The 27650-nt window shown below is 41.0% G+C and overlaps 1 protein-coding gene across 2 annotated transcripts in view; it reads left to right on the top strand.

Moving 5' to 3' along the window:
- Positions 1–1213: 1213 nt before the first annotated feature.
- Positions 1214–27650, top strand: part of adcy9a (adenylate cyclase 9a) — a 54664-nt gene continuing 28227 nt past the window's right edge. For both annotated transcript variants that reach the window (XM_042484702.2, XM_042484701.2), the window contains exon 1: positions 1214–5335. In XM_042484702.2, coding sequence (XP_042340636.2) covers positions 3445–5335 — 1891 coding nt within the window. In that variant the 5' untranslated portion in view covers positions 1214–3444. The remainder of the gene's footprint in view (positions 5336–27650) is intronic.

Below are 27650 nucleotides of genomic sequence, written 5' to 3'. Positions count from 1 at the left end.
GCCTCGTGCTTTTGTCTATATTTGAAGAGTGGCGATTTCTTTAACCCTTTGAAACCTGGTTCGACGTCAGCCTTACAACACCTTTCACAAGCTAGCCTGCTGAACCATTACAATACAGCTTATCTCCTTTTTAGGTCCCTGTGGTCTGTAGTTTTTTGTCCTCCACCGTCCTGCACAAGCCAGTGCAAAACCACCTGTATTTCATCCAGATCTCCAAAGACATCATGGCAAGAACATTTACACCAAGAACATTTCACACCATAACCTGATTTGTTACTAACGTGAAAAATTCAAATGTATCCATGAATGAACAGTAGCCTATATTATTAATGTGCTTATTATTTTAGCTAATTTTTGCATTTATAAAATATATATTTTTTGAAAGACATTGTCCCTATATACCAATTTCAAAAATTCAGATCTAGATATTAGATGTATTTATTCATTCTTTTTTTTTTTTTATCACTCTTCCTCTGTTAATTTAGCTTTTCTTACTCTATTTATCCTTATCCTTCTTATGTTCTTATCATCTTTTCATGTTTTAATTGTTTTATCCCCACTGGTGTGATGTTGTCTTCTTATATTATTTTTATTGTCTTTTATTGCATTCATTCTTATATTTTCTAAAACTTTATTCATTTAGTACTTTAACTGCCTTTTGAGGTCTTATCACTTTTATTCCTTTTATTTGCTTTATTCTTGTGGACTTTTTGTGTTTGCATTTTATTGACCTTTCTGGACTCTGTTTGACATGTTTGTTGATATTTGTTTCATTATCCCCCAAATTCCTTGCTTTGTCTGTTAAAGCGCTTTGAAAACATCTGTTATTAAAGGTGTTATATAAATAAATAAATCAATAAATAACTAAATAAAATAATAATATATATCTTAAAACATTTTCTAACTTGAAAATATGCAGTAAAAATGAATCAAAATGCAATTTATGCAAATATTATAGCTGTATTACATAACTAATTAGGTAAACTCCTGCTTATGTTCATACCTGTGCAGATTTTATTTTATTTTTGGCTTATTGGTTTGTACCTACGTGTGTCATTATTTTCATTTATAAATTTTTGTATTGACCACTGAATGTACTGAATGAAAAAAAAAAGCCTATTTATTATCTTATTGGCCGCCTTGAAAAGGGAGACCGGAAACGGTGTTTTTCTAAACTGTGGTTTGCTTGACAGGCTGGTCCCACCAACCCGCACCGCCACAACAGCTGGGGGAGGATTTCCGACCCAGTCACAGCGAGGATGGTGAAAACTACGGGAGTGGAGACGCTGCCTTCACCCGGATAACACGGAAAAGCAGCCGCGAAACTCCCGCTGTAGCTCTGTTTTTATTTAGCCCCCAACTCCAGCAGAGAGCTATATCAGGGGGAAAAAGGGAGGCAACCAGCGGCGGACGGAAGAGGACGCACCACAGCCAGAGCGCACAGTGTTGTGTTTGTTGGACACATGCATGCCAGCGAAAACTAGTGCAATCCAGACCTGAGAAACTGGTGAAGATAAGGAGACAGAGCAGTTTTGTGGGACTGTTTTTGATAATCCCGCCGAGGAGAGATCCAAGGGGTTTCCTGCATTGCTCTGGGGATTTTCTACTTCTTTGCTCTGGGGGGAATGCGAGGGGAGGAAATCCAGCCTCAGCTCCAAATAACCAGAGACTCCTAACTGGGTCTCCTCTCCAAACGCAGGAAATACGGCCTGGGAAAAAAAGTTTGGGAGCTTTTGGAAAGGAGAGGGGGCCTATCGCTGACGTTTTTGCACGCGTTTTACGACGTGATTTTTAAGTAGCCTATTACATTTTTTTCTCTCTCTCGAGCGCTTCTCTTGTTAAACGGTTTAAATTGCTGAAAGGCATTCAAATGTTTCTCTTCGTTGGTGTTGTTATTGCAAGAGTTTTGATCATCACTATTTATAGACCAGCCTGTTCCGACCGAGGCTGTTCCTCATAGCTGTATATTTTGCCAACTGCGCGCAACAAGTTGCAGACACTCCCAGCAGAGGCAAACCTACACTAATTTGGGCCAGCGGATGGTATTTTCTGCGTTTCTCTTTTCGGATTACGCGTCCCTGAATAGCGCATACCCCTCACCGACCCCCTCTTTGGGAAGCAGAGGGGGAATAAACGGTGGAGATCCGGAGAGGGAGTTCAGGAAAGGACGGGGCTGGATCCGTGGGAATAGGCCTGCCTGTCAGGCCTCTCATGATCTGGATCTTGGACTGGACAGGGCTCCCAAATAACTCAGTGTGGACTATTTCCATGGCCCCGCTGGAATAAAGATGGAAGGAGGACGTATGGGAATAAGAAATGCAAATCCTTAGCACACTGAGCCATGCACGAGAAGGGATGTAGTGGAAGGTAAAAGCTGCCTTAATTATAGATCTCCCACTTTTTTATTTAACGCAATTAACAGTTTACCCACATTATTTTCGCACTATTTTTATGTAGGGTAAAAACATTTACAGCATACAATGTGAAACAAGGCAAGAGTCTTAAGTGAGGACAGATTATTATTATTATTTTTCAATTTTCTTACAATTTTGATGCTTTATGGCGAAAAATTCAAACTGTCCACACATTATTTTAGCACTGCTAGCTGTTCATAACAAGCTTTTGTTGCGTGTTTTTAAGAGAGTTAGAGGAGGCGTAAATGGACCATTTGTCGCGCATGTTGTGGAGATAAGAAGGACAGTGTAACTTTTGTAGCCACTTGCTGTGCACAACGCCAACTGTTGACAGCCTGTATCTGCATCTGCTCATGCAATGAAGCCCTGAACATGAGAGCTGTTTTTCGAGGCAGGAAAAAAAAAGGGAATGAAGATAAATCTGTGTATTTTTCCTAATCTGGCTTTGTAATGTCAGCAGTATCGAAATATTGCGCACATCCACGGGAGGTCATTTCCAGTCATGTAACGTCAGGAGCGCTTTGATGAAGGGATAAGAAGAAAAAAAGGTTGCATCACTAACCAGTCCTTTCCGAGAAGGATGTTCAATTCAGGAGGCAGAAAGAGTGATGACAGTGTTTTTACCGCAGCTGGAGAGAAAGCCGGGCTCAAACCCAGAGCCTCTTTGGAGAAGGATACATGTAATGTGAGTACTGACGCAAACCCGGGGTCGGATAATGAACTGCTCAAGAAACTGGAACGGCGCATCTTGTGTGAGTGAGTGTGCAGGCTGCTGTGTGCGTAGCAAAGACGTCTGTGCCGTGCTCACCATTCATGCACTGTGATTATTCCAACAAACACCTTTTGCTCTCTCTCTCTCTGTCTGACCGCCTGTCACTCTCTCCCCGCCGCCTCCCCCCTCTTCTCTCCGTGCCACATGTGCACACACGGTGCCCACGCACCGAGACTAATTGTCTGAGCGCCATCAGAAGATATTAATATTTCACACCTCTCCTTCACCCTCCCCGTTTTCCTCGTCACACCGGTCAATATGGCCACTCTGCAACATCACCGGCAGCTTCTCATGCATGGCACGGAAGTGAGCTGCGATTCCAGCGGGGATGGCGCCGTGACCGTGCGGATTACTAACAGCGCGCCACACGTGCATCAACATGAGCCACTGAAGGCTGCCAGCAGTGGAGCAGGAGCCGGAGGAGGAGCTGGAGGCTATGGGGCCGTCAGTAAAACGAACCCTAACCTCCACAAATACAGCATCTCCTCCACCTGCAGCTCAGCAGACTCCAGACCGGCTGGGACCTCCACATCCAGGGTGCAAAGAAAGGCACCACCTCTGTTTGAGCGCTCTGCTGCTCAGTGCTGGGACCCCAAATTTGACTCCCTCATCCTGGAAGATGCGTGCCAAGAGAGGTGTTTTCCTCAGACACAGCGGCGCTTCCGATATGTCCTTTTCTACCTGGCGGTGGCAGCTGTACTCTGGGGGGTGTACTTTGGGGTCAATAGTGACCGCTGCAACCCCGTGACCTTCCTCGCCCCTACAGCCTCCTTTTTAGTCATCCTCGTGCTCCTCTTTTTGTTCACCTTAACCCAGCCCTACACGTGGCTGTACAACCAAACCTCCTTGTTTCTGATTGCGGTCACTTTTGCCATCACCTTAGCTCCACAGATACAGACTGCTGGTTACACTGAGCTGGAGTGGGCAGGCGGAGGGAACGAGTCGTATCGCTCACAAGACAAAGCAGCACCAGCTCCAACCCCTTGCATCTCCCCCGTGGGCACCTTTTCGCTGTGCATGGAGGTTCTCTTGTTGTTGTACAGCGTCCTCCATGTCCGTCTGTATGCCTCCGTGATGCTGGGGTTCCTCTATTCTATATTATTCGAGGCATTAGAATGGTTGCCGTTGCTTCAAAGGAGTTATGACACTACAGGGTTAGCGGGGTCAAGTTCAGATTGGGAAGGAGACACCCTCCGCTGGCTGGGTCCGGCCAAAGCTCTGCTCCACTTGTGCGCCCACGTCATAGGCATCCACCTCTTCATCATGTCGGAGGTGCGTTCTCGCAGCACCTTTCTCAAAGTGGGCCAGGCCATCATGCATGGCAAAGACTTGGAGGTGGAGAAGGCCTTGAAGGAGCGTATGATCCACTCAGTCATGCCACGGCGAGTTGCAGATGAGTTGATGAAGCAAGGCGATGATGAGGGCGGCGGTGAAAACTCTGGCAAGCGTTATTCCTCTGGTGCCTGCTCTGCCTCAGCCGTCTCAGTGGGTGGTGGAGGAAGCGGTGGAGCTTCACAAGCCCAAAGTGCCACAAGCGCCAAGAATTACCCTTACAACAATCACAAACGTAAGAAGACCTCCATCCCCCGTGGGCAGATCATCTTCCGGCCTTTTAATATGAAACGAATGGAGCCTGTCAGCATTCTTTTTGCGGACATTGTGGGTTTCACTCGAATGTCTGCCAATAAGTCAGCGCCAGCCTTGGTGGGCCTTCTCAATGATCTGTTTGGACGTTTTGACCGACTCTGTGAACTGACCTGTTGCGAGAAGATCAGCACTCTGGGAGATTGCTACTATTGTGTAGCTGGCTGCCCTGAGCCCAGGCCGGATCACGCCTACTGCTGCGTAGAGATGGGCTTGGGCATGATCCAGGCCATCGAGCAGTTCTGCCATGAGACGTGTGAGACTGTCAGCATGCGTGTAGGCGTCCACACGGGCACTGTCCTGTGTGGGATCCTGGGAATGAAGCGCTTCAAGTTTGACGTGTGGTCAAATGATGTCAATCTGGCTAACTTGATGGAGCAGCTTGGCGTGGCGGGGAAGGTCCACCTGTCAGAAGCTACTGCCCGATTCCTGGATGATCACTACCAGAGGGAGGATGGGCGGGTGGCGGAGAGAGCTGGACAAAGTGTGGTGGAGAAACTGAAAGGTAAGTGGCTGTTCAACTCTTAACTTCCTCATGAATTTTTTTTTACACAATCTTAATCTAGAAATTCAAGATGATCACGAAGAGAGAATGACTGGTCTTGGACACAGATTCTACTGATTAATGGTAATTACTTTTAAAGATAAAGTCTGTCTTAAAAGGCCATTAAGGTTCTGATAAAATGCCGAGCACTTATTTTGTAATAAATAGCTGAACAGTGCAGTAAAAGCCAAAAAAGAAGGACATTGCATTTGAATATTATGATATCCACAGGGTAAAGGGTAAAGGTTAAAAGCATTGTCTGAACATGTTCACCGTAGCACTTGGTCATCAGGGTTGAGTCGGGTCACCACGTGCTTAGACAGCACTAAAGTATGTTATCTGACCAGTCAGTCCTGTTGAGACGGTGCACCAACAGAAGCTCGGGAGATCGGGATACAAGATCAAGAGATTAGCGCACCAGGAAGAAAGACATGTTTTGGTTTATATCAATTGGATATCATGTAACATTCAGTAGCAGCTAATACCAGATTCCACTGTCACTACCTGTAGGATTGTATTCAGAAATCACTGAACCAACTTGTTATCTTAAACTATGAAATGAAGAGCAACCAGTACGCAATTTTAATGCCATTTTGTTGCTTGAGGAAATATATTACGCTTTCTGTAATGACCTTAATTGCCCTCTGCTGTCAGTGCTTTTAAGAATTACGATTGTATTGTTTTGAAGCAGCACTTTACAGATATCTTTTGGAGCTCTGTATTTGAATGACAGAGGCTTGTGTCAGTGAGATTAGAAACTTTAATCTGCAAATACAGCAAATGGATTTGAAATCCTTGTTACAGACAAATGTTATAACTTGCATAGTAATACTAGACTGACACAATGATGATGGGATGTGTTTACTTGTGGCATACATGGCAGAGACGGTATGTGACTGTGGCTCACACATAAGCTGTTATATGTGATCGTTTAGATGAAGTCAGGCAAGGTCAGTTTTGCTTCACAGATGAGACCGATTGAATTAAACACAGTTCTGAACCAAACAAAAATCTGTCCAGTCCAGTTCAAAGTGCCCAACATCCTGTTTTTCCTTGGAGCTATGAGTCGGTGCAATGTTTGGTTCATTATATCTCTCTGACTGTGTTTGCCGCTTGTTGTTGTGGTCGGCCAGAATGTTTGAGCTGGAGATTGCAGTTGATAATAGGAGAGCTGACCGGCTTTACTGTTCTGTGGCACATATTGTACAGGATTCCAGTGGATTAAACAGGTGTTTATCATACTGTGCCCACCGCACATATTAGGATGGGAATAGTGGAGCAGAGGAGGCAGAGACTAGACAGACACCAGACAGAGGTTAAAAGATATGGAAATACATTTGACTTGGATGTCTGCAATTTGTTCAGCTCCTGCTGCTCATACTGAGTCCACACACACACACACACACACACACACACACACACACACACACACACAAACACACACACACAGTCTGTCTCAATACTCTGTGGAAAGCAGCATCAATGGAGCTAATCTCTCCAGCAGGGGATTCCTCGTGGGTCGTCTAATCTTAGGTCTCTCGCGAACATAGACTGTCTGTTCTATTGTCAGGCCTTGTGTCAGAGTGTATTCACACTTGGCTCTAAATGGTGCCATCACTCTCTATTTCCAGACTGGCGAACAGTGACAGAGTGAGATATTGACATGCAGCTTTTGTTGAGGGAGTGAAAAGAGGAGAATGGCATCTAGTTTCCTGCTTAAACAGAAACCCACAGTTTCCTGCTCAGAGAAAGAGATGACCTTAACAGTTTGCCTCTCTTGCGGCAAGAAAGAGGGGTTTCTTTTTCTTTTGTAAAGAAAAGGACATAGAGAGAAATCAACATAGCACTTTGTTGAGAGGAATAAATTGTCAGTCACACATGCTCAGTTATGTAACTAGTGCTTCATGTTGGAGACAGAGAGACTGGAGAAATTTGTCCAAGCAAGTTAGGGAGTCGAAAATCAATGAGCGGGTCAGTTTTTGGAGGTGTGCATGAAGTCAGTCTGATCATCTTGAATTTGCCATTTGACAGTCACACAACCGGAATACATCTTCCCCTCAGTTAAAAGACAGTTTTGAAATATAGGTGTTATAAATCGCTGTATCTTCATCTCAGCTGACACCTTCGGTATCTTCATGCATTTTTCATTCTTTATAGCATCTTTTATGCAGAAGTATTAGCATGGGTGCCAAACTAAATTATTTGGTGTATTTCTTTAATTCCCCTCCTCTCCTTCCCCCTCTTCTCTCTGCCTCCTTTCCTTCCACATCTCTCTCCCTCTGCTCCTTCTCATCCTCGTTGTGTTATCACATTCATTGCCTCAGTCTCTCACCTGTCACCCAGGCCTGTACATGTGGTCTGTTGTGTAACACTGCTTTAGTGCTGTCTGTCTGTCTTTAGTCAAGGCTTTGCAACAGATCCCCCGGCAGGCCGAGTGATTCGCCTCAGATAGCGTGCTTTCAACCGTTCTCTTTCTGTTAGTCCCTAAATACCCATCACCCCGCTCGCTCTCCTTTGAACAACAACTGAGCAAAGCAAGCTTTGTTTGACCATGAATGCAGTTGGAGTTTGTCAGTATCTGAAAGGCGCTAAATCTAAGTGATATATGTCATGAAATCTGAGGGATGAAAAACAATCTTCCATCACATTGCAGCACATGGGATGAAGACTTTTGCAAGACTGTAATAACTGCCAAATGTCACACATCTGCTTTATGTATTTAATGAAAGATGCTGGGATGAGTCATACCTCCATTGACAAATGCATTAACAATGCAGGTATGCAGTGAGGATTTTGCAGACCAGGTAAAACAAGCAATATTTTTATGCTTCACAGTGCTTAATAGTAAAATAGGAAGTTTAGGCAAGCTAAAGATTGAACTTTACAAATTCTGACAAGTACACAAATATAGCATATATGCACTCTAATCGTGTGAAGTTGTTTCATAAGATTTTAAGATTCTGATGCAGTTGCTCTGAAATGTAAAAAGGGTAACATAAAAATGAAAAATAATATTCACAGCAGTTTTGAAAGTTTCCAAATCCATTGACACAAGTTGGCAAAACTAGGTTGGTTTCACGTGTGCCCCGTTGGATCATTGGATTAATTAATATCACTAAATGGGTCTGAGAAGTTGCCATATACACAGAAAATTATGGGGTTGTTTTGAAACTTGTACATGCATTTCAACATTTGTGTCCACCTGTTGGTCACCTGGTTGGACATTCACCATCTTAGACCACACCCTCTCTTAAATCCCCAGATGGCAACCCAATAGAGTGATCCAGGATGATTCCAAAACCCCGAAATTAGTTTCAGCATCTCCAGTTCCCTCGTCTCAAAGTCAATTTTTTAAAAAAATCTTTTTATGGGTTTTTGTTAAAATGCCCAAAATTAGGTCTGTGGTTAACACAAGTTTAAGAAATTGTCACATTTTGTTCTACTTGTGAACTTTGAAGCTTTTATGTGTCTTAAGGCGATTGCGAGCAAGTAGCTAAATGAGACTATGTGCTGCGCCGAACACAGCTTTACAGCCTCGTTGTGGTGGCGTTAAGCCATGTAACTGTAGTGTAGTTTGTTTACAGCCTAATGTCCACTTTTTCTTCTGATGATTGCTTTAGGCCTCAAAAATCCTTAAAAGTTGTTGTGTTGTGAAGATTATCTTACTGAACAAAATGTGTAAGTATCATAAACATTATTTTGCCACAGAGCTTATTTTCTACAGTTATCCAAAATCAAGTGGTAAAATCCCATAGGCTTTTTGACGAGGGAACCACTTTGAAACCAACTACCGAACGACTTGTCTTGTTTTTGTCCTCGGCTTTTCTTTATGCCAGGTTCATGTGTTTTTTGTGGACATTGCAGCCAGGACTGGTTATAACTTTTCTCCACCATTTGCTAAACCAGTGCTTCGTAAATGGCTCTGTGAGGATGACTTAATTTTGCTTAATAATTAGCCATGTGCTTCTGTTTGGGAATGTGTTGCCTATATTAGGAGAAAAAGCCCTTGGAGCAATGAGCTTTTGTTTTCTGGATTGAAACACCTCTCTGGTTTGAAACAGTCATTGGCAGTCATGTATTTCCACCCACATAGTTGTAGATAGATTTCAAATGCAATAGCATTTACACTTTTATTCAGTGTGGTCACAATGCGTCACAGACCAACTCCGCAAGTCATTTGGCTGATCAGATATCACAAACTGTTTTCAGTGCGTTTTGACTAAATTTGCCCCTATACTTTCATGTGGTCAAGCTCTATCTGCAGTTAGTTGCAGTTTGATCACACAAAATGCATATTAATGCAAGGTTTAGAGGAGGTCAAATATTATCACACTTAAAGCTTGAAATAACTTTATACACTTTATCCAAGTTTGTGTTTGGGTTGGTGGTTTTTTAAAATGTCTCAGGCATATTAGGAGTTTTATGTTTCTCCCACATCTGTGAGCAGTGTTTCTTTCCTGTCGGTTTGTCTCACAAGAACGCCATTCTTAGTTTTCACTGTATTAATTTACTCTGTTTTTCTCACATCGTACTCCAATTTTTATTCAGTGAGATACTATGATATTAGCACCCTCCATTTTCCTGCTTTGCACGTACATGAGTCACAATCTTATCATTGGTGTTCCCCAGTCCACCTGCTCGACTTCTGTGCTTTCCTATCCAGTCCTCCCATGTCTTTTTCTGTTTCTAACACACCAGTATTTCACCTCACTGGTTGTCAGGACTGCAGTTTTCTGCCCTGGGTTTTTGTTTAGCTGGTCTTTATGTCCTGCCTGTAACTGCTGTGTTAATGCCTTTTTAGGTTCGTCTTGTTGAGTGTTGTACTGTGGCTTCAGGAAAGGAAATGAGGCTGTGGAGTTCTCAGACTTGTCTTTCTGTGTGTGTGTGTGTGTGTGTGTGTGTGTGTGTGTGTGTGTGTGTGTGTGTGTGTGTGTGTGTGTGTGTGTGTGTGTGTGTGTGTGTGTGTGTGTGTATTATTTCAGTTACAGTGCAGTACAGCAGCTAGCATGTTGTATATCTGCAGACTGGAGTTTTGGACCTTGAACTGTTCTAATGGTATCATAGGGTGGCACTTGCATCTTGTCAGTTTTAAGGGCTGGGCTTTGAAGCCAATCAAATTAAGGGTGGGCGATATTCTTATGTATGCACATACAAATAGGTGCTTGTTTGCACGTGTCTCTCTTTTCTTTTCTTCACATGTGTACAAACAGCCTATTCTTTCAGTGCAGTGTGTTGCAGTGGGAAGTCCATGCCCTGAGGCTGGTTAGGCTGTGCTAAATCAAACATGTCACCTAAACATGCAGCAGCAAATGGCAGATCCTTAACCATAACCAGGCCAGCCCCGGTGGGTCATGGGCTTTGCTATTCGACACTGAGTTTATCCACTGTTTGCTGGTATAGATAACATTTTAACTGTCTCATAGGGAAGCCTCTGACTTGCAAAGCCCCTCCACTGACATTTTCTGTTTTTTGCAGCTAGTTTAAGTACATGGATGTAAAAAATAAACAAAAAATTCTCTCAATTATAAGAGGTAGACATGCAATGAGCTGCGCCTTAAAAAACGTTCCTATGTTTGTCTTCTTTTCTGGTGCGAGAGTCAGAAAAATGTCAGTGTAGCAGAGGAAGACACACGCACATTTGACTGAGGAGAGCCCAACACGGACTCAAATGTTTGCACTTTTTGCACCTTTTTTTTTTTACTGTCTGTACAACCCTGCAACATTTAAAACAGATATTTGAAATCCAGGTTCAGTCTCAATCTTTTTTGTCCTGTGTGCAAAGCTTCCTTTGTTACATTGCTCCAATTTAATATAGGCCATATGCTTTGAAATGGACTCGTCAATAGTTCTGTTGATTGGCAATTCATACTTTGCAGATTTAAGTTGGTGAAAATCCCCTTTTTCATCTTGTTTTATCCCATGGAGTCATGGAAATTCCGCAGCTACATCACCATAACTATCAGTAGTTCATTGACCCAGAGCTGATCTTTGTGCCAGATTTCATGAAAATACATTCATGAGTTTGTGTGAGATTCTGCTGAGACTGGGAAGTCAAACTAATGGGTCAAGACAAACAGTTACTTTTCCAATGGTGACGTTTTCCTGGCTTATAGATGTCATGTAATGTTTATAATTTTATTCAGACTGTCGAGGGAAGGTTTGCTTTGTAGTTTTTTTAGCAGCACTGTCCCATTTTATATTGTTCATAGCAGGCCTTTTTCACAGAAATCAGTGCCTTGCAAATGTACTTGTTTAGCAGGTACTGGTACTTAGTGTCCTAAATTTAGTTTTATAAACACAAGGTCTTAAAAGTAACTTAACAGTCTTTAATTTGAATTTGTAAGGTCTTAATTGTCAACATTTTAGCTAATTTTATTTATCCATTATTTAATATCTTTTGCCAAAATGAGTCGAGGTCTTTAGTGTGAAAGTCTTTTTACCATATACTTAGACTAACCTGTTGGCAAAATGTAGATTAACACTACTGAATCAAACAACCCTATTCCTCAATAGAACTTACCTCTTCACAGGACCACATATACTATTAGTACTTAGTTTAATATTTATCTGCAATGCTTGAAAAGGAAAAGAGGATTAAAAAAACAACAAACTTAAAGTGGGTTAAAAATATCTTGAAAAGATCTTTAAAAGAATTAAATTTAAGTGTCTGATACATGCGAACACCCTGAATTAAGACATAAAGCTACTAAGACAAGATAAAAAAAGACAAAAAAGGTAATATAAAAAAAGATTTTTGATGGTCATGGTGACTCACTGTCATGACTTGTTGGGACACTTGATTAGATCAGAGACATTGTTAATATTATAAGTAAAGTCTGTGCTTTTTCTACTTTGACAAGTCAAAGTGTCTGCTGTTAAAAAAGGCACATTCTGCACAACCCAGAACCAAAAAAAGTTTAATAAGTGATGAGCTGATCAACAGAAATATTTATAAACAATAACCTTTTATGTCATTTTTAGGCACACATACCAAATATTGACATGTTCCACCACTGTAATAAATAATATGTAGTTAAAAATGGATAAATGAAATAATGGAAATAATGGAAGTAAGTAATGGAAATAAATTAATACATTAACAAAAACATAACATTAGAATAATTAACAGATTTCTTCAGCTTTCTGAAAAGCTCCTTTGATACAGATTAGCGCTTGCACAAAAGCACCCAGAAAAAGTATTTCAAGTTTACTTTCTGCAGTCAAAATTTCTCAGCTTTTTTCTGTGGGTTTTAATTTGATTAGAGAACACAGGAACAAGGCGAGAGCGAGCTGGTAACAGCAGAGACAGACAGACAGACAGACAGACAGACAGACAGACAGACAGACAGACAGACAGACAGATTGACATCTGTATCATAGTTGACTCTCCTCCTCAGATTGCCACCTTCTGATGAGAGCCACACACTGCACTGGCAGGGCAAACAAAGTGTGCGTGTGTGCATGTTTTATGATAAAGATAAGATGCCCAGGTTATAAAACAGAATGACTGATCAAAGTCTTTGTGCCCTAGATACACAGGTGCACATTTGTACACACAGATTTATCACTTAGAGGTGAGCACAGAGGGTAGAAAACTAATTTAAGACTTGTAACCCTTTGAAACTTTGATGCACATCAGTTTTGTCATGCTGGGTTTGGACGCCTTTCACAAGCTGATTTAACTTTTTGAAACCTGAGCAAATTCTTTTTATTTATTTCAAAACATGGGGAAAAAGGCAATGTCTGTGGATTTGGGAGAAATTAGTAAAAGAAAACAAAACAAACAAAGGACCTAAAAATGTGTTTTGAAAAACTCTATTTATACATTCTATATTTTATATTATATAATAATCATAATTATATATTTAAATTTGTGCTACTGGAAAAAAAAGTTTTTTAAGCACTTTTTGGGTCCTTTTTTGCACTTATTTTGAGATGAATTTCTTTTAACTTTATACTAATTTCTAGCTATTTTTTAGGCCATGTCTTGTTAAGTTCCTCATCACCTTCTCTTCGTGTTTTTGAAAGAAATCAAACCAATTTGCTCAGGTTTCAAAGGGTTAATGTTTTCTTTGTAGAGTTAACTCCCTGTTGCATATTTTCTTTTTCTCTCACTCTCCCTCTGCTTTTGCAATTTCTTTCTCCAACGCTGACAGGCCTCCGTCAGTATGCCCTCTGTTTCTGTGCATGCAGCACATCTCCCGTGTGTCCGTCACATGTGTGTGAGAGCAGCGTTCTGTTTAAAGCTGAGAGGAGACAGTTGTCCTGAGGCCTGCAGCCCAGCATGGTGTTGTTTCGCCCCCGCTCCCTGTACCTCACTGGTTTTCAGCAATGCTGCCACTACAAGGTTCAAAGGTCAACTCTAATCGCTTGACTAGGTGGTCTGTGTGTCTCTGTCTGACTGTTGTTGTGTAGATGATAACAGAATGAAAAGAAAAAAATGCTGTCCAGTGACAGGAGAGCTGAACATGTGACATGTCAGAGGAAAGATGGAGACCAGGCAGAGATTCATGGTGAAAGAGAGAGAGAGAGAATAAAAAGGTTATCAAAGGGACTTTTGATGTGGGATGCTCCATTGTGATTGTTGTAGTGGTTCTGAGCTCGATTACAGTTTTCTTTACTTAAGCAGCATTTTTCATCACAACGTTTGTCTTTACTCTAGATTTGACAGTCATCTCTGTAGCAGGCAGTTAAAGACGACCAGAGTTCATGTTTTATTACTCACTAATCCTGTTCCAACTGAGCTGCATGTGACTTGATGGCGGTGGCATACTGGTAAAAACCTGTTTAGAAATTGCTCCTTGTCAAATTCCCACCAGTACCTACCGCTGTACCTGACTCATAATTATGTTGGTCCAGTCAGATGGGGCTGTTTAATCTGAATATTCAACTTTTTTCTTCCTTCCTTTTTTTTTTGCATATAAAGTTTAAGATTTTGAATAGGGTTTACTGAAACATCCCCAGATGAACTCTGCACAGGGTTCCTCCAGTGCCTTAAAGAATCATAAAAGCCATTCAATTTAGTAGTCTAAAAATAAGGCCTTTATCGTTATTAAATCGTCTTTAATCAATCTGTCAAAAGTCTTGAAAAAAATGCCATTACATAGGAAAAACTCCAAAAAGAGAGATTATTTACTTAATGTCTCTTACATTAATGTTACACAGATCAGGATAGTGGAACCAACAACACTCATGTTTTGTTTTCCTGGATAATGAGAGCAGAGGATCCACTGCCTGCTAGCTGGCTGTCACTGCACCCTGGACAACACGAGGAAGTGCAAATTTAACCAAGATGGGCTATTTATCTAAGATTTGGCAGCATGGCTGAAACCTGTACAAGACAAATCATATAAGACTTAGTGTATTTTAAGCCAATAACTGTTAAAGTCACAGTGGGAATCGAGGCAGTAAAGAGTGTGAGAAACACAAAATTGCCAAGAAAACCTGACCATGGTATGAGCATTTTATCCAAGATTGTGCGTATTAACCCTTAATATTTGATGCTGGTTCATGTGTTTTCTCTACAGTTTTTGTTATCGTAAAATTGGTCTCGTTTCGAGTGGCATTAAAAAGTCTTTAAAACTCTTAACCCTTTAAAGCCTGATTACTTTCAAGAATATAAGAAGAAAGCAGTTTTCTTTTGCGATTTGCAGGACATTCCTTGCCATTGCCCTTTTCCGTGTTTTTGAAAAAAATTTGCTAAGGTTTCAAAGGTTTATTAAAGTCATCTGAATGCTGCACAAGAACAATTATGCTGATTCAGGTGTCAAAGGGTTAAGTTGTCTTAGGCTGTAGAAAAGCTGAATGCACACTGACTGACAAAAAATAAATAAGTAAACAAAATCGATTGACTACTCAACCTTAAGAATCTCAGTGCCCTGAAGGGCCAACTGACGATTTAAATCCGAATCTTAGACTTTTAGAGGGCAGCCCTGCACATTTCCATTATGCAACAGCGTTTGGCTACTTGGGTGCCGCTTGGTAAAGCAATACAAATTCATTTCATTTGATTCCGACTTCATTTTTTTTATTTTTTACTGTATTGAGGATTCTGTGACGGCTGAGGTAAAAGGGTGGCACACAAGTTTGAGTGGCAGGCAGGACATTTTTACATATACAATTTTTTGTTAATTAGCTCTTTCTACACTTTGCACACTGCCAGCAGACAAAGATGACTTGAAACACACATTTTGTGGATAAAGTCATTTAGCTGAGAGAAAATAGAGGTTTGACATTCAAAGATGAAAAAGCATTATCAGTGCAGTTTTGCCTGACTCTCCAGCGCTGCACACACACACACACACACACACACACACACACACACACACACACACACACACACACACACACACACACACACACACACACACACACTGAACAGGAGTAAACCTACAATTACATAATGCCCCTCTACATTATTATATTAGGTACATCCTGACCCCATTATCATTAATGTGATGTGCGCGTGCTCCAGAGAGAGAAATGATGGTGTAGATCTGACACTAAATTGTAATTTAACAGTAACAGCCAGAGAAGCAGCAGAGTATAAGGAGAGGCCAGGAGCAGGAGTTTTCTACAGACAGTCTTCTTCTTCTGCATTTTGCACCCTCAACCCTAATACTGTCAAACACTCACACAGATTTGTCTATTCAGCCTTTTTTAAATTCATCCACCCCACATATTTCATGAGAAGCTTGTCATTCTTATTGCTCAAGAATGTGTTGAGTCAAATGTGTTCTTGTGTGTGTGTGTGTGTGTGTGTGTGTGTGTGTGTGTTCAGTGTTGATAAGCATGCCCAACCCTGTCCTAGCCTGATTGCAAGTACAGTACACACACACACACACACACACACACACACACACACGCACACACACAACACATGCACTTAACTAGTCCTTCCTGGAAGTCTGCTGTTGGTGTAACACAATGTGCTATTTTTAGATGAAGTTAATTTCTGTAATTAACTAAATCCCAAACAGATGAGTCACCTGCTTGTGTTTTATTTAATCGTTTTTACAGGTCTGTCCGGTCTTTCCATCGTGTGTCTTTGCTCGTGTGTGATAGAGACCAAAGGTTGCACATGCTAATGTTTGTTTGGGAGTTATCAGTCATTCAGTGAAGAATTACATAACAGTGTTGGGACAAACTACCTTGTCGTTACGCGTGTGCGTGTTTGCCTGTATTTAACATACACTGAAGATTTATCCGTGAACCAAATGATGCAATGTAATAAATTACTGGAATGTGGCTTGTTACAGGTGGATGAAGTCACTACCTGTTCTCATTTACTGTTTTATTACACACAACATGACTGGCATATTCTTCACTGGCGCCACGCTACAGCAGTTTTTGCCCTGGTAGCAAGACGTGTAGCTTAGCATAACTAGTAAATATTTCAACATTTAGTAGATATTGATAAAACTGGATTGTGTAAACACTTGCATTCTGTGAAACACAATAAAATTCCAATGCTCTATCAGTGTAGGCAATATATCTTTTAAAGGAACATTGTGTAAGACTTAAGGTGATTTAGTGGCATCTAGCGATGAGGATTGCAGATTTCAGGCAGCTGAAACTTCTCCTGGTTAGAAGTTCTTCAGTGTTCCTTGTTCAGGATTTTTGGTTGGAGCTCAATTATCCACAAAGGACCAGGTGATTGACTGGAAAACTGGTAAAAACACTGAGTAAAACAATTTAAGTTTACAATTCAGTGGTTCTCCGAAGCAGTTTGTGTAGTCACAGATAGCCCCTGCTAATCTCCACTCGCCTTTTCCAGATGACTAGGAGGTTTTTTAAGTGGAAGCTTTATTCCAAATCTCCCAAAACAAACAGAACAAAACAAAGAATACACTTAGTGAAGCGGTTTCATGTCAAACAATCTGCGTTTTGCCAATGCTCTCATCACAGAGCCTGATGTGAAAACATTTTTATTGTATTTTTTCAGATTTCTATTGTAATTTTTGATTCTATATTTAGGCTTTTGAATTTTGCAGTGCTTTGCCTTTAATTATATTTCCTCTTAATATGCTTCATTTATGCACCAAACACCAAGGCAAAATCAGTGTACGTGAAACCCTACATGGTAATAAACCTTACTCTGAATCTAAAGCTAAAACCATGTGGCAAATAACTAGCACTTAATGGGAATTAACAATAATGAGCTATCGGAAATTAGCATTGCGATTGTTATATTATCTTAAAATCTATCCATTTTACTTAACATGCTTACCAAAAAACGTGTTCTCATAAGCATATTTTCCATGCTCTGTGAAAACGATCAATTCCCCTAAATCCTACATGCAGTACAGAGGCAGACAAGAGATGTGTGAGGGTCTGTGGCCAGATTCGAGCCACAGACGTTGCTTTTATGTGGCAAGAAGTAGCTCAGCCCACCAGGCCACAGTGAGCAAACTGTCTTTACTTTTGCAATGCTGTAACTCTGGGAAAATGTTTTTTTCTGTCCTGTCATGCACATTGCTACTCATCAAATGCTGGATAGTCCTGATTATTCACTTTCTGGGCCTATCTGACACGCCTGTTGCACTGTCACTGATTGACCAGATCATACAGATTGTATGAGTGTCTGAATAGCAGGGGTCAATAATCACATGTGTGTGTGTCAGTGTTGGTTCATGGCTCCCTGTAATTTTTGGTAATTTTCAAGTAAATTTTTTGTACTTTTTACTAATTTCATGCTAATTTTGGGGTCATTTCTTGTTCAGTTACTATTTGCTGTATATCCGTGTTCAGAGGGTTAACGTTGGATTTGTGCACAAGGCCAAATTAATGTCTCCCTTTACCTTGTAGTTATTCTGTTTTGCGTGTATTGTGACAACTGTAATGAATTCCACGTTTACGACAGCTGTATGTGCCAGTGTGGCAACAGCAGCTGGTTGTCTCTACTGCCCTGTTTGTGTGTGCACGTGTGTGTGTGTGTGTGTGTGTGTGTGTGTGTGTGTGTGTGTGTGTGTGTGTGTGTGTGTGTGTGTGTGTGTGTGTGTGTGAGTCAGTGTGCCAACTCAAGTATGCTGGAGCGGTGCTGTGTTAAACGGCTGCTCTGAATAATATATACGGAGCGTGGCCTCAAGCCTGTTAAAAAATCCATGAGCTTCCTTTGCACTGGTTTATAAAGCTAAAGAGCTTATAAGAGAGGGAAAGAGAGTTAATAGCCAATGTGGGGCAAAGTATGGATGAGACTTGGCCAATCAAAAAGCCCAATATGTCAAATAAAATAAAGTGAGACACACAGAGGCCTTTTTTATGGTGGAGGATGGGAGTACCAGTCTAACTGTTTATTCATACCGTCTCCCATAATGTGTGTGTGACTTCATTTGGAGTCACTCGTGACTGAGGAGAGGGGAGTTGTCAGTGAGTCAAAGTGCATCACTTAAAAGGTGTGCCTACTTTCCCTTAACCTGCCTAGTTCAGTCAATAATTTCCTCTGTTTCCCAGCATGCCCTTTGGCCTCACAGAAGCAACATGAAGTTATTTCGATTAGTAATTGTATGAAGAATGACTCCAGGAGAATAGTCAGAGCAAAACAGTTTGTATCTCTAATAGTGTCATCAAGGACAGACTGGAATTTCCAAATTTGATACAATACCTTTAAAAAATATTGATGTTTGGTAATATTTACATTACCACAGGGTAAAAAAAATGTATAATTGAGGGTATACAATCTAACATTTTATTTAGGCTACATGATAACGACATCTTTTCGTTGTTAGTAGCAGAGAAGAGCGGAATGACCGAAGTAAACATAACAATAAGAAAGAGTGAGAAAGCTCAGCTGCAACCGGTGTATCGATACTGTGAAAAATGAGTACTAAAACTGTTCTAAGCATTAATAATTATTATTCATCAATAAATCAATATTTTTGATTGCGGGGTACCAACTTTACTGCTTACCATCAGCTTTGTGATTGAAGTCCATGCTGGTCAGTTGAGGCTACTTTTAGAGGAAAAATTAGTATGCAAAGTAATAAATATTGAGATTTGAAACAGGTCCTCTAGTGACTCGGAGGCGTAAAGTTTGAAAGGCAGCTTTATATTTTCCATGTCTGCATGTCTGTTTGGTCCGCTTTGGGTGACACAAAGTAAATGTTGTCTTCTTGCTGAGAAGGTACGCACGGATAGCCGGATGTTGGTGTGCAGCCCAAAGTTTGTGACTGTGCGGACTACATGCTTAGGTGTTAATATAGCAAACCTGACGACTGTGCGTGCTGCAGTCCAGTTGGTAGCATAATGCACCTCAAGCTGGTTTGCCAAGAAGTAGAAGATAAATGTTGAATGTTTGTTGTCAATAGAGGTTGTTATAGAAAAGCTGCCATTACTAAAACTTAGGGGTCAACTGATATTGAATTTTCAGGGCCGATACCTGTACTCTTTATTAGTACTTAATGACACCGAAAACTGATATTTGGAACAGATATGCATTTACAATAAAAATGAAAATGTTTCTGTTAAAAATTAAAATTTGGAATATAACAATTTCAAAACAAAAAACAAACAAAAGACAACATCTAAATGCCTTTAGAAAATGTTAAATCATAACTTCACCGAAAACTTTCACCATCATATACAGCAAGTTCCCTGCAACTTAATGCAACTAATAAAGTCTAGTGAAAATCTAAATAAAAAATGAATGAATAGAAATCTCCCTGAGGTTTTACAAAGTAAAAGTTACTCCCATGCTGAAATTTTCTTTGCATGTATTGTAGACTGCCTTTCCAGGTATAGGTTGAGAGTAATACGCACACATTTTATCCATTATTAGTTTTATCGTTGAAATATCATAAATATCATTAAAATAAAACACCATTACAGATAATCAGCAAAAGGTCAAATATCGGCCTCTAATAATCGACCAGGCCGATAATCTGTCGACCCTTACTAATGTTTATATAATTCACCTTTAGATAAATAAAAAGACAACTGGGGCAACTGAAATGAGTGTTGATTAGGAAATGCGCAGGGTGGAGCACCAGACCAATGTGGACCCTCGGCTGTAGTATGAGTGGACCTGCTTGTCCCTCCATGCCACTGGAGCCGATGTTCAACGCAGAAAGTATGTCTGAGGTTTTAATGTATGTCTGAGGCTTTTGGAGGAAGAAGACAGTTTATTAATCCCTGAGGAAAATTCTGTTTTTTTCACTTACGGTACATGTACACACAGGCCTGAAATACACACATGCACAATCAGGAGCTACACACATGCATTAAATGGGGAGATGTCTATGCTTTTGGAAAAAAAACCCGCTATATAACATAATGGCAATAGCACTTTAAAGGCAACTGTGATTGGCAGATAAAACGCTTAAAATGAGTGATGTTTTAAGCATGAAACAATTTGGGGTTTTTTTTGTCTTCAAATAGCATTTGACACATACAATATCTGAATTGTTGGTCCAAAAAGTCCAAAGTACTGGCTCTGAAAAACCTGTATCAGTGAAGTCGTACTATAAACAGCATGTAAAGCACTATTCCCTGGTGGTCTGTGGAAAGAGAGAGTTGTGTGACATTAGAGGGAAGAACAGAAGAGGGAGGGAGAGAGGAGGAAAGCAGGAGAAGGAGCATGTTTTCTGGTCATGACCCTTTCCCAAGGATTTCCCACAGTCAATCTTAGGGCAGCGGGGGAGGTATGATTGTGTGTATATGTGTGTGGATGTGTGTGTGTGTGTGTGTGTGTGTGTGTGTGTGTATGTGAGTGGTCAACAAATCTATGGCATACAGCAGAATGAATCACAACATGCAATGACTGCATGATTCATTCAAGTGCATTAGCAAACCCCTAAAAACACGTTATATGAAGAGAAGTCCTTATACGTATGTGTTTTTATGCCAAGCAGAGTTCACCTACCAGCATGCTCAGAGTTAATATGCAACCAAGAGTGTGCACATGCATGAAAAAAAAGTGATATGTCAGTCGTCATCGGCGTCCCTTCTGCAGCCGGACCAAGGTTGGTCATCTCTTGCTCAAGGACTGTCCTCTGCCGCTGAGCAACAGCCTCCCCGAGAGAAACTATGTGAAGAGAGACACTAAAATGCCTTTTAACAGCTGTGTGTGTTTGTGTATGTGCGTGTGTGTGTGTGTGTGCGTGTGCGCGTATGCGATTATCAGAGTGACGCAGTGACAGTCGGAGTGCGTCACTGTTCCTGTCAACCCACTGCACTACATGTCACACACACATACACACACGCACTTGTAGGATCTTTGCCATTGACAAACAGATGGTGAATGATGAACAAAGGATGTAAGTATCCTTTAACCATTAGTCAGATGTAATGTTAGCGGAAAAAGACAAGATGAGAGAGGTCTACAGTTTGGGTAACATTTCGAGTTTACAAATCCTGATGCCAATTCTCCTTTTCTCTATCCTTGTTCCAGTTCTTGTGTTATTTGAGCAAAGAGAGACACCCAAATATGTATGAAGCACCCCTAAAAACACCTTAACTGTCACCAGAATTTTGGCAGACATAAATTTGTATTGTTTCTCATTTCGTTCCAGACTCTCAGTCTTTTGGAACTGGTTCCAGTTAGAACGAGTCTTTGATACCCTTGGGATAATGTGACAAGGGTCTTGTGTTTGACCCAAACCTAGAAAGTCTGATGCACGAGGCTGCCAGTAGATGCTTAATCAAATCCCCAGAGTAAGATTTAAAAAAGAGATAAATTAGGTGGAAAGAAAAAAGAAGATGGAGCAAGTGAGAAGCTCCCCAGACAAAATGATGGCACACAAGCGGGAAGGGAGGAGGGATGGATGGATGTGAGGGAGGAATGGGAGGGTATTTGAAGGAGGATCATGCAAGATCCTCATCCCTCAGTTCCCTCAGCGTGTCCAAATATGGAGGCATCTGCTATTGCACGAGGCCTGTTCTCAAGACCCGCCGCTGACCAGGGAGAAAACTGGAGGGTAGGGGAGAGGAGGGGGGTAGAAAAAAAAAAAAGGACCGGTGGGAGAAGGTTTATGCGAAAGGAAGACGGCTGAAAAATGAGAGAACGTGACAGCAGAGACAAGACAGAGCGGCTACATAAACAGACAGGTAGTGAGAGGCTGCAGGAGATGTAAGCGTTGGCAAGACAAAAGAGAAAGAGTTGAAGGCGAAGGTTAGAGTGATAGTTGAGTAGAAGTTGGACAGTGGGAAGGCCAAGTCTGTGAAAAAGGGAAAACAAGTTGAAGTCTATTTTTAGTGCTGGGGTTGTTTATTTTCTGCCTGTTCCAAACAGCGAGATGAAAGTGAAGAATGAGAGAAAAGGTTAGATGAAGCTGAGAGAGAGACGGGGAGGTTAAGACACTGTCTGTATTCATTTTCTTTTTTCTGCTTCAGTTTGATGTTGACATAATTTGACTTTGATGCTTAATTAATTTGAATAAATGTTGCGTGTTAAATGTCTCCCTCTTTCTTTAATATTCACACACATTTTCACTTTTCTTTGTGTGGGATCAGAGGGGAGCCGACGACCTTCGGGTCACGAAGGATGGTTTTGATCATGAGCTTGGAAGCTGCCATAAGGTCAAAGGTCATTTGTCAGGAAGTGCAGAGTCCGGATTGGGACGGCCCTGTGGGGATTTTGTGAAATGTCAACTTTAGTCTAAAATGTTCAGCCCGACACTCTCACAGGGGGACTGCTGAACAGGGCCAGGGTGCGTGTGTGTCTACGCTTAATTACACATATTTGAGTGTGTTAATTCATGTGTGGGTCTGCACACAAACGTTTTAGAGGATTTGTCTTGCAGCAGTTTGTGTGCGTGTTGTGGTATGGTTAGAGGGTGAGAGTGTGTGCGTATGCAGGCACGCAAAGCTATTGGATCATTCACATAAGGCAAATCAGGGTGTCAAATAAGGCAGCCTGATCAGTGGCCCTTGTGTTGTCTAACTGACACACAAGGACCCTTACAGCGTCTGTATGAGACACAGCAGGCTTTCGAGTTGCTCCCATGTAAGTCCGTCCCCAACAATAGCATAGTAGAAAGAGAGCAGGAATACGTGAGCAGGGTGGGATGGAGGGTTGGCGGATGGGTCAATCACACACTGGACTTTCACTCATTAGATCGTTCTGCAACCATTACTATCAAAATAAACAAAAAAGCCTCTAAAGTCTAAATTAAACTATCAAAATCACCAATAGGTCTTAATCAGCATTCATTAATATGTTTTACCACAAGGTTGCTGCTCTGCAGTGGGCTATTTATGGTTATTTAATACATTACATTAACTCAAGGTTTGGCTGTGAATGCACACAGATCTGACCACGCGCTATTAAATTTTCAATTTTTCCTAGGAGTTTGCCTTTTTTGGATTTTGAATCTATCACTAGCCAAGCTAGGGAGACTTAGGACAAGTTACTGTTACTGAGGTCCAGCAAAATTTGGAGGGAAAGGTGCTGGGCTGTAGACATACAACATACATTTTAGTTGATGAAATGTACAAAAAATATATATATGTTTTTTACTTGGTACATAGGCTACACGTTTTTACAACTAGACAATGTAAGAATCATTAAAGGCCTACAACAATGATGATGAAAATTAAAATGTTACAAGCACTTATTTCCATATAATTTTTGTCGAAGGCACACAGGGCCACTGGAGACGGCCTAAAGGGCAGCAGACTGCCTATCCAGGGGAAGATGTTCATATCCAACATAAAAGCAAAAGTCAACCTTGTTCAGTTACTGTAACAAACACAGTTATTTTAACTAAAACCCCAAGTGTTTGACTAAACCTAACCAAATTTTTTTTGTTGCCCACACCTAAAGTAGTCGAGGTGGTGAAACCTACATGACTTTTGAAGATGGAAGTTTATTTTTAAAGCCACTTTGACAAGTCATGAGCAGAGATTGACATGAAAACATTCATTCAGTCATTTTCCGTAACCGCTTGTCCTCGTAAGGGTCGCGGGGGGGCTGGAGTCAATCCCAGCTGTCATCGGGCGGAAGGCCCTGGACAGTTCGCCAGACCATCGCAGGGCTGACACATATAGACAGACAACCATACACACTCACAGTCACACCTAAGGACAGTTTAGAGTCACCAATCAACCTGAGCTGCATGTTTTTGGACTGTGGGAGGAGACACGGGGAGAACTTGCAAACTTCGCAAAGAAGGGCCCTGCCATGGAAACAGACATATCTAAACTGTCAATAGAGGGGTACCTAGACATAGCATAGTAGGGCCACTGATCAAGCTACCGTTTTTGACGAGATGGGAGTAAGAATGTTTTGGCATTTTAGGCCTGCAACTTTCTGGTTAATTAATCCATTGGTTATTCTGCATGATGCCACAAAATATTTGAAAGGACAACACAATTTCCCGGAGCCTAAAACACTTTCTTTGTTGTTCATATCCAAAAAACCTGCTTTAAAGAATATGATACAGAAATAAAACAGTAAATATTTGCATTTGAGAAGCTGGAAGCAACAAATATTTGACATATTTATTTTTTACTTAAGAAATGTTGAAAATGGTTACGGTTATTAGTAATTGAAATTATTTAAGGGTTATTTTCTGTGATCGATTGATTCACCAGATGGTTGTGTCTTTGAATCTTTATGCACGGCTGCGGTTGTGAGTTTGGTAGTGTGTTCATAGCAGAGTAATTTTTGGATGTGTGTGTGTGTCTATGGTGTGTATGGTCTTCGGGTGTACATGTGGAATGTCACAACTCAGCTGCGCTTCCTCTCCATTCATCCTTTTCATTCATTCATTCATTCATTCATACATACACGTGCATACACCCTTTACATTTGGTCTCATGAAAGTGCCGAGTGCATACAGTCTGTATGTGAGTGTGTTTGCACATTGTTGGTAATTTCTAATAAATGAAGATATGTGGGGCACTGGCGATCACACTGCATTGCACTACCTCAGATGAGTCATACTTGCAGGAAATGCCAACTTTGTGTGTGTGTTCATTTCGATATATCACTATATGTCTCAGACAAGCAGATGTTGCATATTTCCTGGAAAGGGTGTCTTGTGTATAACAGCGATGTCTTCTTTGGGAGTCTGGGTTGTATGTGGACTCTACATATCTACACACACACGAACAAATACATTAGCTGCAACAAAAATGTACATTTATTTACATGAGAGGTGGAGTATATTACAGAGCTTTTGTTCCTAGTTTCTTCCTATTTTCATATTATTTTGCACACGCGAAAGCACACATGCAACTTTTCAAGTAAATTAGACAATAAAGACAATAAACAATTGAAATACTCTTTATTATACTACATATTACTGTAGTTTTTGCCGATCAGTGTGATTGACGGGTGGCAATTTAAATGGAAACCCTAAATAAACAAATGCAGACAGAAATTTGGGTGCTTTCACACAGGGCTCACTGAGTTGACTGATTAATATAAAAATAATGTCTATAATTTTCTCAGTGTTATGGTACCACTGTTTCAAGACGGTCTGTTAGTTAAAAGGGGTATAATAGTTAATGCCTACTTTATGTGTGTGTAAATCTACAGGTGTCTATGTGTGTGTTTTATGTGCAGACGAGGGCTTCACAAGCTTAAAAATGTATTTCTGACTCAGAAAAACAAATGGATCCAGACCATGGATTGTCTAAAGTAATGGACGTAGCTAATGTTACATCATTCATTGTATTGTGGATTGTCATTATGGAGTCCCAAGCTTAGCCAATTTTGGATTTTTAGAGCCAGAAGTTATCATAGTGGGACAAGAGGGTGGAGCTAAGCCTAACGCATGGTGCATTTACAGTTATGGTTAACTGTGATTATGCTAATGCTAATTTTAGCTTTCAGTACAACCAAACAAGACTTTTATAGGAGACCAAAAGTTAGTTTTGTTAAATGGACTGAAAACGCACTAAAATACCAACAGCTACAGTTGTGCTTATATTCTGTGAATCTGGGGTTACGCCATGGTTACATTGCTGTCGCCGTGGTAGCAAGTTACATACAGCACCCGCCTATCACTCAAATCGGTTACACCCATAATTGTGCATAACATTAAGCCTAAAAAAAAAAGTGTACGAGTGGCTTATATAAAAATTCACGCCTTGTACAGTTGTCATGAAGAGGGAAATAAGCTATAGAGACCAAAAACATTTTTGTGCCAGGCTGTTAACATGTTTATTTCTGCTGTAAAATTGGGCATTTTAACATGGAGGTCTACGGGGATTTACTCACGCTTGAAGCCAGCCTCAAGTGGCCATTTTAGGAACTACAGGTTTTGGCACTTGAGTGTTGGCTTTGTTTTTAAGCCCCAAACGTTGCTGCTTGGCCGCAGTAGACCCTAAAGAAGCTCGATTTGAATGTGTCCAACCTCTGATCAAGAAAACAACTGTTACCTCAGTGTGCTGCTTCCAATTTGATTTGATCCCACATAGAGTGCTAGCATCTGTTACCTTATTTGACTCCGAACCGGTTGAAAGAAAGTCTGTGTTCTGGTCCACATCAGCTCTAAAGTAAGTCTAACGTTTTTGGCCATTTAACAGTGGCACTTTCTGTGGCAGCAAATGCACGTAAAGAGTGTGAAAGTGTAAAAAATGCACATGAAAATCACCACAGCTGACTTACTCTAAGTAAATTAAGTGACAAGCACTGATAACAGGCACAAATATCAAGGTGATGAAGTCACATCGAAGTCATGTTTTGCTATTATCACATGTACTTTAGGTTGTGTTGGGCATGACAAGGTGTATATACACATTATATGGCATTTGTTTGACTAGGTGTGTGTTTTTTTGGGTGCTGTCCTCGGCTGAACCCTCTCTGCTTCAGCCAGCTGTCTGAATAAATGAATAAAAACCATTGAGCTGCCCCGACACTTTAGAGCGCTGGTGTCAGTTTCTTTCCCAGAGTGCTGCCTTTACAGAGCTGGAGAAGATCAATACACAAACACACACACATACACACACACACACACACACACACACACACACACACACACACACACACACACACATACACACACACACACACACACACGTGCGCACACGTGCAGATATACACACACAGGAAGGCGCTACAGTGTGTTTCAATGACTTCAGCTGCACAAACTCAGCAGAAGGGGATCAATGCTGGATAAACACACATGATACAGTACGTGTGGCACTTTGTTGTATATCTACAAAACAGTTGACACTCATGCACACACACATTATCCCTCTGTACAGCTGACTGTCTGAAAGCTACAATTTTTCAGTATCTCTTAAGTCAAGCCCTTAAACGCCCTCACAATTCAAGGCCTGTTTTTAGAGTTTAGAGCGAGCTGTTGATAAAGTTAGAAAGCTGAAATGG

This window comes from Plectropomus leopardus, chromosome 3 (genome assembly GCF_026936395.1).
Source record: "Plectropomus leopardus strain MGB_pleo_1.0 chromosome 3, ASM2693639v1, whole genome shotgun sequence".
Classification (NCBI taxonomy): Eukaryota; Metazoa; Chordata; class Actinopteri; order Perciformes; family Serranidae; genus Plectropomus; species Plectropomus leopardus.
Note: the sequence above shows the minus strand (reverse complement) of the source record. Positions and strands in the feature narration are given on the sequence as shown.